Raw genomic sequence first — 12090 nt, forward strand, 5'->3', positions numbered from 1 at the left:
GTACTGAACTTTTGAACGCAGCTCTAAAATTAGAAATGCAATTGCTCCTATTTGTTATAATCATGCTTTTATACCCTCTCTTACAGACAATGTTTTTGAGCAATGGCAAGATAAAGGAGTTTTCAGTGATAAAGATTTATATATTAATAATAGTTTTGCCACCTTTTCACAATTGTCTGAGAAATTCAATGTCCGCCTAAATATTCCAGATTTTATTTTTAAACTCTCCAAATTCTAGGGGCCTAATCTCTTGAATTTTTAATGCTTTTAAAAACAAAACAGATTTTTCTTCTCTTCATTTGAAAGTCACTTGGGAAGAAACTTTGGAATTATAATATCTGAGACTGAATGGGATCAATGCCTTTCATCTGTTTATTCATGCTCTATAAATTCAAGACACCACCTTATTCAGTACAAAGTATTACATAGACTTTTTTAATTTAAAACAAAGCTTTATACATTCTATGCCTCGGTTTCCCCCACATGTGACAAGTTTAAAGCTGCTGAAGGTACCTTAGCACATCTTTTTCAGTCCTGTGTTCAAATTCAGAATTTTTGGTGAGAAATATTTAAGTTCTTTGCTGACGTTTACTATTGTGTTTTACTCCCTGACCCAATGATCGCAATTTTTAGATATACCACTTCTAGGAACTCTGAGAAATTTGATCAAATGTGAGATCCAGTATTTTTTTATCTAAAACATCATAAAGACAAATCGTGTTGTTTAATTTCTGAAGAAATTAATTTCTCTTTTTTTCATCCATTGCTGTGTCTTTTTGTAGGTCATATATGTCTTGTGTGTCGCCATATTCTCTTGTTTCATGCTTTATTTTATATTTTGTACAGATTATTGTTTTATGATGGGTTTGTCAGTCTGTCCTTTGTTTTTCTGTTTGCAAAAGTTATAATAAAAAATCAGAAATGCTATTGCTTATATACTGTACAATCTCAGCAGGCATATATAGAACAATAAGCCTTTGATGTTTAAAAGAAGAATCAAAGTCCAGTAAATCGGTGGCTCAGTGGTTAGCACTGTCGCCTCACAGCAAGAAGGTCTCTGGTTCGAGTTCTGGCTGGGCCAGTTGGCATTTCTGTGTGGAATTTGCATGTTCTTCCAGTGTTCGTGTGGGTTTCCCCTGGGTTCTTCGTTTTTTTCTACAGTCCATATGTAGGCACTATAGATGAATTGAATAAACTAAATTGGCCTTAGTGTATGTTTGAATGGGTGTGTATAAGTGTTTCCCAGTACTGGGATGCAGCTGGAAGGGCATATGCGGTGTAAAACATATGCTGGATAAGTTGGCGGTCCATTCCTCTGTGGTGACACTTGATGAACAAAGGGACTAAGCCAAAGGAAAATTAATGAATGAAATGTAGTATATTTGAATAAGTACAGGTCAGTATAAATATCCAGTGTCATTTTACACAAACACTGAAAGACTAAAAAGTATTTGGGTTAAGCATGTGTGGTCTAATGTTATGCAATGACGTTCTAGAAATTTAAAATTAGTTTTGTCTTTATTGGAAGTTTAGTCATTTATATAATATGTTTTTTTTTTATGTCATTAAGAACAGAATCCCCTTTATACAACGTTCATATAGAAATCATTAGTCTAATGTAGAAATAGGCTGACAGAATACAGATGGCAAACCAGACTTCTTTACCTGACCTCAGTGATGCAGATTTCTGCATCTAGTCAAACACGGTAGAGGAGCATAAACTGATATAGTAGAAACATTTTATATTTTTCAAAATGTTCAAGACCTAAGGGCAACACTAAGGTCAGACATTTTTTACATGTATATGGACACTTGAAATTTAATTAGAAAAGAATTCGTAACGAATCTGAACATGGATGTTAAATAAAGTGATGCAGTACAAATCCTATGGTATGCACACTACATGAATAGCGTTTCTCGCATGTTTAAAATACTAGCAATGTATACTAGTAAATCCTTCTGCTTTTATCTTGTTTTAGGTCCTGTGATTACAGTATCTGTTTGAGGTGATGAGGTGCAAGTAAAGCTACATGCTGCACTTCCTGTATTTATCAAGTGGTAAAAGTAACATATTCCATGAACAAAATGAGTTTACGGATGAATGTTAGGAGCAGCACTGCCCTGCCCCACCATTATACAGATTCAAGGTGAAATGCACTAAATTAAGCTCACTGAGGACATCTGCTGGTTACCCAGTGCTTTTAAATAACAGATTACAAATACTCAGATTACTGTAATTGAGTAGTTTTTCTCAGGAGTTGTAATTTACTAAGTAGTTTTAAAAATGTGTAAATTTACTTTCACTTAAGAACATTTTTAGTGCAGTATTGATACTTTTACTTCACTACTTTCCCTCAACCTGCAGCCATTCATTCATTAATTTTCTTTTTGGCTTAGTCCCTTTATTAATCCAGGGTCACCACAGCGGAATGAACCGCCAACTTATCCAGCATGTTTTTTATTCAGCGGATGCCCTTCCAGCTGCAACCCATATCTGGGAAACATCCACACACTCATTCACACTCTTTAACACTCATACACTAGGGACAATTTAGCCTACCCAATTCACCTGTACCGCATGTCTTTGGACTGGGGGAGAAACTGACCAAGCCGAGGCACGAACCAGCGACCTTCTTGCTGTGAGGTGACATCACTACCTACTGTGCCACTGTGCGTTGCCAACCTGCAGTCACTACTTTATTATTTTAAGTCTATGGGGATTAGAAAAATCAGTCCTGTGATTCCTGTCCAATCCTTCGGATGGTAAATCGCATCATAATGAACTACCTCAAGACATGGGTGATTTATACATGCAGTAAACAGTTGGAAGCAGTGGTGTAGTCCTAGAAAAAAAGTGGTGTACTATTACACCTGACACAAATTTTAAATGAAAGTAGGCAAAGAAACGACGAAAGTCAATGTTTCTTGGATTCATTGGAGATGTATATACACACACATATATATATATATATATATATATATATATATATATATATATATATATATATATATATATATATATATATTTTTTTTTTTTTTTTTACATCAGTTACCTGTATTTAAGTTAACTCAAAAGGGCCTGTGTATACATGGAAAGACAGCTTTTTAGCTTACTTTCTTTACTGGCTTATTACTTTACATTTTATAGTTTCCTTTAAACATCAATCAGCAATTATTTTTAATTGTCACATTCATGCATACCTGTTTTAAACCAAAGGAGTCTGTCTTCTGTTGTCGCTATTATATTGTTACCCTTTTACATTGCACATTGTTACGCGATTTATGAGTAGTCTTTGTCTAATTGTTTTTAGTGTTATGTAGGGTATAGTGTCGTTCACTAGCGGCACAATTAAGACAAATGTGAAATACTGTTTTACAGGGGCGATTTTAGGATTTTAATTTTAGGGTGGATCAGGATCAGATCCTTTTGGGGTAAACAAAGAAAAATGTGTCATATATATAATTAAGTAAGAATTATAAGAAATAGGCCCATCTTACCAAATTAAGTTGTGAGTTAAAAAAAAAAATGTTTGGTATACAGTTAAAGGGGACGCAAATAGATGTAAATTAGGGAAGTTTAATCAGAAAAACAAGTGAGTATACTGAGGGTATACTCAATTATTGATCCTTAGAAGTGGTAATACCCAAACAGCTCATGGAAAAAAGTAAGCATACTGAGTATACGTGCGTATAGCAAGGACTACACCACTGGTTGGAAGCATTAAAAGTGTATAAGAAGATTTCCAAACTCTTTACACGTATTGACCCAGAGACTGATGCATGTTTGATGCAAGTTTAGATGCATGTCACTGATGAGAAGATATACGACAGATGTTTACTGTATGATGACCAAAATGTTGCATTTTGTTTGGAAATGAAAATTGTTTTGAGGTCAGAACTCAACGTCAGGCCGACGTCAATGTCCAAAGTCCAACCTAAAATCTACCAAATATCAACATCTAATGATGTAACAGCTTGACGTTGTGTGGACATAACCACTATGAATTATATCAGATGTAGGTGTTTGGTTGCCATACCTGACAAATAAAAACCAGTTTTTGACGTCAGTATGAATTAAGATGTTGGCTCAATGTTGGATTTTGGTCACTTTTTAACAACCTAAAATCAACCAAATATCAACATAATTTGATGTTTTTATTGGATATCAAAATAAAGTCCTTAGACACTGGCTAGACATTGAATTTTGGTCACCTGACGTCATGACCTAAATCTAGCCTAATATTAACGTCTTATGATGTTGTGTGCCGGCTGTGCAATAACTAAATGCACTACAGCATGTTACGTTTACACACATCCACAAATTACATGTAAATAAATCAGCATTTTAAAGCATAAAACTCACTACTCTTAAGTGCTTTTGAAAGGGCTACTTTTTACTCATACTTTAAGTAATATTTACAACAGATACTTTTACTCTACTTGCACTACATTTTTAAGCAAGTAATGGTACTTTAACTTAAGTATGATTTTTCAGTACTCTTTCCACCACTGTGGTTACCATTCAAATACAACAAGAACAGTAAAAACTGAAGCAGTATTTGTATAACATACAATAAAGATATCATCTATCCAGCAGCATCTGTTTTCCCATGGTATAGCAGCTGTGTTTAAAGATGAAGAGGAAGGGGGTTGGGGTGCTGTTATTACATTTTAGAATGAGAAATACAAGGTGTGGCGCGAGAAAGGGTTGAAATGAGACAAAACCCCACCTATATGTGTGTTTGTTTCATGAGTCCGCTGTATCTTTTTGGAAATGATATTATTTCAATGTAATATTTTTTTTCTTATTGAGTTTTTTTTTCTTAACATTGTAATTATATTATTCATAGGGCTCATTTAAACATATAAATAGGTTACAGTGCATTTCTAAAACATAGTGCTTCATTAAGCAGCCTATAATAAAATAAATAACAATATGCACAGACAGGCCCGGCTTGATGGGGGGCCTGGCCCACCCAATCAGCAGCCTGACCCACTATCGCCCCACATCAGATAACAACTATTTTATTTGCGATGTGATTCATAACTGAGAAAACAGCATACATACGACGTGTCCATGAGATTTAAAAACATGTTTTGGCAAGCCAGGCTGATTTAGAATCATTTTAAACCATTCAAGCTGAAAAAGGACCTAATATGGCATAGAGCGCAGATTTCTGTGCACATCACACGTCTTATATCATTTTATGCAGTCTTAATTCATACAATAGAAAGTCTTAAAGAAAGCAAACAGTTTAGCAGCACTGAGTAGGATAAACGGGAGATCTTTTGGGATCGGCCCACTTAAACATTTTCGGCAGTGAAGTTCGTGCAAAAGTGTAACATTCAAGATTCTAACACGTGCTAAGCACTTTGTTGCCGTTTGTGTCAAAAACATTATTATTTTGATACATATCCACACATAATTTTGCTTTTGCTTTGCTCTCTCTAAACGCACTCACTTCTCTCCTGTCCCTGACCTGTATAAACAATACCGAGATGTTAGTGACTGATTCAGTATCACTGATTCGATTAATTAAAAAAGACAGGCCTTGTAAAGTGCTGTCAATTGATGATTTTTCAATTTAAATCTCTCAAATTATTATTTTTGATCTCCCTCAGTTATTGGACTGTCTAGCTGACAAGGTAAAAACGTCAAAAACATGCTAGACGTCTTGAACTGTTACTGTTCACTGTTGTGCTTAACGGTACTGAGAATTCAAGATGTTTCAGAGAGCAAGTCAACGCACACACTTAGAGCGTTGTGGTAAAAGCACACTGAACGCCATATGCGCGTCGATTAAATCATGTTTTATGCAAAATAAACACTGAAAATGTTTTTGATAGGCTATAAACAGTAATGTATTAGTTATCTACCACTAACAAGTAGGCTAATATGCAAAGATCTGTTATTCAAAAAATTGTTATTAAAAATACTAACGTCCATATTGGCTCTGGTGCATTAAATAATAATTAATAATATTTTTCAGATTTTTTCAAAATCGCAAAATCTAGAAAATGGTGTGGAATGTTGATTTTTTTTAAGGTATCCTCTCGAAGTTGGACATTCCAGCACTGTGACATCACTAGTTGCAGTTATTCTAAAGATTATTATTTGCATTAATAGCAATATGGGTGATTATATTGCATGTATAGCTGACATTTCAAAAAGTTACAGGATTAAACTCTTTAAAAACAGCAATTATTTCTAGTGTCTTATTGAAAGCATATTTAATTTTTATATGTCAGCTTTTGCCATATGTTTTACATGTTTCACTTTGAGAGAAATAAACAGCTTTTTATAATGTCTGTAAACTCTGTTACGGATGAATTTACTAATGTGAAGAAATAACAATAAACCATAGCAAGAAAAATTCTTATGGGTAGTTACTAAATTGTAACTAAATTATCCGTAACAATATAAATAACACTCATAGGAGTGCAATATGGCTGTATATCGCCTCCCACCAGTGCCGATATACAGCCATATCGCACTGCTACTCGTGTGATATCGCTCACATATATATATATATATATATATATATATATATATATATATATATATATGTATATATATATATATATATTTATATATACACACTTTCCCAGAGATGGGTTGCAGCTGGAAGGGTACCCCGAATTAATAAAGGGACTAAGCCGACAAGAAAATGAATGAATATATATACACACACTTTTTTGGCCCACCTGGAATGTTGCTTGGCCAAGCTGGAGCCGGGCTAATGCATGTCAACATAGCACTGTGTATGCGTCTTAAAGACATCTGAACATGACTGAGAAAGTAGACATTTACATCATCATTTGTTTGCTGTTGGATCAGATTAGAGAAGGAATAAACTTCCAAGCCAATGTACATAAATTGCATTCGTATCGAGCTTACTCAGATCAAACTTCTTTGAATTCGATTGAACCATCAGTCTAATGACAAATGGATTATTTGATGGCATGTAAAGGTAGCAACTGCCTGCTATTGATGTATACATGGAATGTAGTCAATTGAATAAGTCCCATTAGTTGTGCTTTCCTCCACCTCGATTATTGCTATTCACCTAAACTTTTTTTGCCTGAGAACAATTGCTCTATTTGTATTTATAATGTGCTCAAGCATCTCAATTTTACTGTATGCCAATGAAACAAGCCATCACTTTTAACAATTGTTAAGCTTCTTATGAGAGAAAAGATTCATTATTTATGAGGCATTTGATCTCTTCATATGACGTTCTTAAAATATTCATGCTTGGCAGTTTTTCTATAAAGCCATCACTCTGACAATGCTTTATGTCCTCCTGTCAGGAAACAACATCCCCACTGTTCACAAATGAAGATCTCACTGTGCCCCCCCCCTGTGAGTGTAAAAAGCATGTGACAATGCTGTTTGCGTGGTGCTTATAGCTGTGTCTTGTGTCCTATACAGATGAGACATACCAGCAGCTGGCCCGGGAGACACTGGAAGAACTGGACTGGTGTTTGGACCAGCTGGAGACCATTCAGACCCACCGCTCTGTTAGCGAGATGGCCTCCAATAAGGTGTTTCTTCACTACTGTTACATCTGTAAAGCCTAGTTTGCTTCCCGGAGGAATGCTTTATTTTCTCTGTCCCACTTTCTCAAAGACAACTTTTGTCCACACAGTCTACCATAAGGTTGTGACCTGACCACACATTTGGAATTTGTTTTGTTCATTCTAATTCACCATATATGGTTTCTGTTTCTCTTGCGATGTATTTTACAATTCATGTAACATGACAAATTAGAACAACATCTGCCATTCTGTAGGTTATCACTCATGAAGGATTTTATGTGTGCGGTCAGATCTGTGTGAAGTCCATTCTAATTTTAAAATGATCATCCGTAGACAGGGATACAAATAGCTTTTGTATGCGATTCTGCCAACCTTGTCATACACACATTGCTCTGGTTTGAAAGTGTAGGAGAGATGGATATATAGAGAGAGAGGGATGGAGAGAGAGAAAATGGTTGGGTTTGTGTATGGGGAGAACAGGAAGGGAGGAGGGGGCTGCAGTTTGGTCCTGATGCCATTGTTTCTGCTGTAACCTTCGTTGCTATCGAGCTGCAGCAAGGTCTACCCTGCCAGTTTAACCATTGGCTCTACACTGTGGCCATGAGGCATGTGATTAAGATGCTGGCCAATGAAAAATCGGTTTCTCTCTTCCTCTGCTTGCTGGTTTAAAGAGACAGTGCCATGAAGACTTTAAATATGCAGCTTTTCCTTGCACCATATTGCTGGTGTTCCTTGTGTTTTACTGTATAGCTAATAAGATGTGAGCATGGGAAATAAGCAGTGTTTTTATATTTGTAATAATCTTTGGTTGAATTGAAGACTGTGGATGATAGAGGCAAAGCTTACTTGAAAGCTGAAGATGGGACACTTAGACACACACATTACCACTGCTTATGCATACAAGCTAAATCATTCATGCTTCATTATCAAATCATTAACCAAATCATTGATACAAATACTAAAGCCTTGATTCCCTTAGTTAAATGCTGTATATGAATATACACATACAAATGTTTCTCCATTTTCCACACTCTTACATGCTGTCTGCTGCACATGCGCTTTCAGGGTGTGTGTGCACGCACACACACACACACACATACACACACAGCACTAGCACACACACCCAAGCACGCGCCTGCTGCCACAGCGGCTGATTAGCTTGCGAGATCTGTCTACAGCATCCAGGGAAACAGAGCGAGAGGCAGAGCATCGGCTGAGCTGCATCGCCGATTCTGACGCTGTGTGTGGATTAAACAGTGGGGCTGCTGATGAGAGCTGTGTTGTGCTGACAGGACTGGTATTGCGCTTCTTGGACTGTCTGCTCTGAACACAACTCGCTGGGAACGCTGGGCCCGGGTCCTGGAGCTGTGCAGTGGGGGAGGGGCGTCGACGCAGGGACAGAGAGAAAAGATGTTTTTCCAGACCTCCGCTCTATTGTAGTTTGACTTCTGACTAAAAGCCCCATCTCATCTGTGTTTAGGTGTCTCGTTCTTCCTGTCGTCCTCTGTCTACATTGATTGTTTCCTCCTGCTGTTACCTGTGTGTTGTTGTTTTACTTATCCATCCTGTCATCCCTGTGTCTGCTAGCTATTTGCTCATCTGCTTGCTTCTCCTTATCTCTTGCGACTACTCTGCTCTTCTTCCCATCACATCCTTTTGGTGTCCTTCAGACGGTCCCGTCTCTTTGGCACAGAATCTTTTTTTGTTCCACCCCTAGTCCCTTTCCTCTCTCCTGCTGGATCAGGGTCAGTTCAGCTCCGCTGATGGGATGAGATGTAGTCCATTTGGCCTGTGGATTTGGGCGGCTCCTGGCGGGCCGTTCACAGGGGACATTCACCTGCAGATCGCCGTGGAGCCCGCTCAGTGGTTTTTAGGAGGGCCTTGTTCTTGAACAGCTTGCTGCATGTAGAAAGGCAGCCTTTGCAAGCGCTTGCCGCTGGACTTTTACCCTACTTGCTCCCCGCCTCTTGGGGGCAGCCGTCACTCTGGAGCACCCCGGCCTGCTAGGCTGTGGCCTCTCTGCCCACACCCTGACTACACCCACATGTCGCTGGGGCACCCGCCGTGCTTCGGCCCCTGTGCATTTCCGCACCTCCTGCCTCTGCCAACGGTCCATGCCATCAGTCACCCTTAGCATGGGTGTAGTGGAGGCCATTGATCCGCCACCCTCCCCTGTGCCTGGAGGCTACCGGCTGGCCCACTCCTCCAGCTACAGCCCCCTGCAGGGGAGAAGAGGGTCAGAGCTGGAACTTGGGGCAGCTGCGGATGGGGTGCTGGATGGGGGGAGTCAGGCCACCGAGCGTAGGACCGCGTTTATGGATTTGTTCTGTGAGACCTGCTCCAAACCCTGGCTGATTGGCTGGTGGGATCAGGTAGGGTCAAACTAAAAAAAGTTACTAAAAATCTTTTGGTCAACATTTCAGGTCCTAAAAAGGACAAGGGTTGATTGTTCAGCAGGAGGATGATAATGATGATGATGATGATGACGATTATAAACAGAAATCCTAAGATGTAACTAGGACAACTAAGAGGAAAGTTGTTGTACTGACTAAGCTGTAATTTTTCAGGAACAGACTACACAAGACAGATGTTTGATGCATGCTGGGTACTGTATATCCAATTTTGTATGATCTCCAGTGAGAGTTTAAACCTGAACACTAAAGTTAGGTACTTATACGATGTCACTTTGAGATGCAGGGAGAAAATGGCTGCCTCCGTAGCACTTGGCTTATGTTGTTTCACTGTCTAGAGGACCTGAATGTTGGGCTTGTGTCTCAGGACATCTCAGCTTCACAGTTGCCCTTTTCTCCAGCTTTATCATTTGCTTTCAGGCTGGACTAGAAATAGGCTTTATTTGACCAATATTTTATAGTATAGTTTTCTGGATAGTTCCTTCATCAGACCATATCTGACATGTATATATTATTTATGTTCAAATGTGACAGGCTTATTGTTTTTAATTATATTGGCCAAGGATATTTACCTTTATCATGGGCTAAACCTAAGAACTGTACCCAGAATGAAATAAAAACATTGGGACGGACAGTAAATATGCCATATTTTGATACTTAAATGTATCTGAACTTTTGCTGTGTATACTTTTATATGATTTCTCTTTTATTGTACGGTGTCTATGAATTGCAAATGGCGCCTTTAAATAAAATGTATTATTATTATTATTATTATTATTTCAGCATCATGAATTAGGATTCTCTCCATTATGTTTTGTATTATTTCTTTAACCTTAATTGTTGTATGACAAATATATTATATGTGTGTAGCTTAATGAAGCTTTAGACATTACCATAATTACCCTTTAACAGGCATCATAACCACCTATTTGACCTTTAATCCATAGGTTATCATTATTTTTTTAATTGCTTATTACTATTTATCGGAATTGTGTCAGTATTCAATGCAAAATGTGGGCCAAAAAATTATTTTCAAGCAGTGCACCTTAAAGGGTTGAACTGCAAATGCACTGCTTTTAAGATTAGCATAATCTGAGACCTACCAAACAGCAATGATGCATTTATTAATAATGCATTGAATGTGTTATATATGGAAATAGATTATTTATTAAAAACAAATTTGTTGCTGTCATTTTTCCTGCCTTCGTTTGATCAAACTTAATCATCAAGCTCTGTCCTGACTAATAAAGCAAACAGATAGTATCAGACTTCCCTAGTAATACATATTTGTATTCATTTGGTCAGATATCCTTTCCACATGATCTGGTCTCAACTTGGTCCTCTAGAGGATACATGCATGCTAAAAACAGTTGGCACTCCGTGAATGTTTTAATAATGACTCAGCACAGTACAAACAGAGCCTCGGTACAGTATGTAATATGCACTTGCTGCACAGGAAAGATCATTTTGTAAATGCAGCTTAATATGAACGCAGAGCTTGGTTCTGTGAGCTAGATAAACACTGTACATTGATCCCTGAGGGATAATTCAGGAAGATTTGGGTTTACAGTGAGTGAGTTGATGGCCCTGACAGGAAATTAACTTGAATTCACTTGAAAATCACACTAGGCATTGATTGTTTTTTCCTATTGTGTTGCTGGTCATTTGGCATTTCTGTGTGGAGTTTGCATGTTCTCCCCGTGTTCAAGTGTGTTTCCTCCGGGTGCTCTAGTTTCCCCCACAGTCCAGATACATGGAGCATAGGTGAACTGAATGAGCTAAATTGGCCGTAGTGTATGTGTGTTAATGAGTGTGTATGGATGTTTTTCAGAGATGGGTTGCTTCTGGAAAGGCATCCGCTGCGTAAAACGTATGCTGGATAAATTGTCGATTCATTCTGCTGTGGTGACCCCTGATTAATATAGGGACTACGCTAAAAGAAAATGACTGAATGAATGTTGCTAGCTGTAATGACTTGACAACAAAAACAAAGCATATGATTGTGCATTTCTAACACACAAATCCATGTAATACAGGATAAATACACGCAAACCACTGAACAGAGACACAATCAATGCTACAATATGACTGCAGAAGGATATTGTATGTCATTATAAAAATGAAGAGAATGCAAAGGACA

General features: G+C 37.8%; 2 protein-coding genes across 7 annotated transcripts in view; one reads left to right on the forward strand and one right to left on the reverse strand.

Moving 5' to 3' along the window:
• LOC147846018 (uncharacterized) overlaps positions 1 to 12090 on the reverse strand; it is a 154833-nt gene that overhangs the window by 106532 nt on the left and 36211 nt on the right. The gene's annotated exons all lie outside the window — the stretch shown is intronic.
• Positions 1 to 12090, forward strand: part of pde4a (phosphodiesterase 4A, cAMP-specific) — a 124036-nt gene that overhangs the window by 85950 nt on the left and 25996 nt on the right. The window contains exon 6 of one of the 2 annotated variants that reach the window (XM_087245080.1): positions 7433 to 7545. In XM_087245080.1, coding sequence (XP_087101206.1) covers positions 7433 to 7545 — 113 coding nt within the window. Of the gene's footprint in view, positions 1 to 7432; positions 7546 to 8691; positions 9912 to 12090 lie in introns of those variants that run through there. The other variant, XM_087245081.1, reaches the window with a different exon arrangement.

The sequence above is a fragment of the Danio rerio genome, chromosome 3, assembly GCF_052040795.2.
Source record: "Danio rerio strain M-AB ecotype USA chromosome 3, GRCz13ab, whole genome shotgun sequence".
Taxonomy (NCBI): Eukaryota; Metazoa; Chordata; class Actinopteri; order Cypriniformes; family Danionidae; genus Danio; species Danio rerio.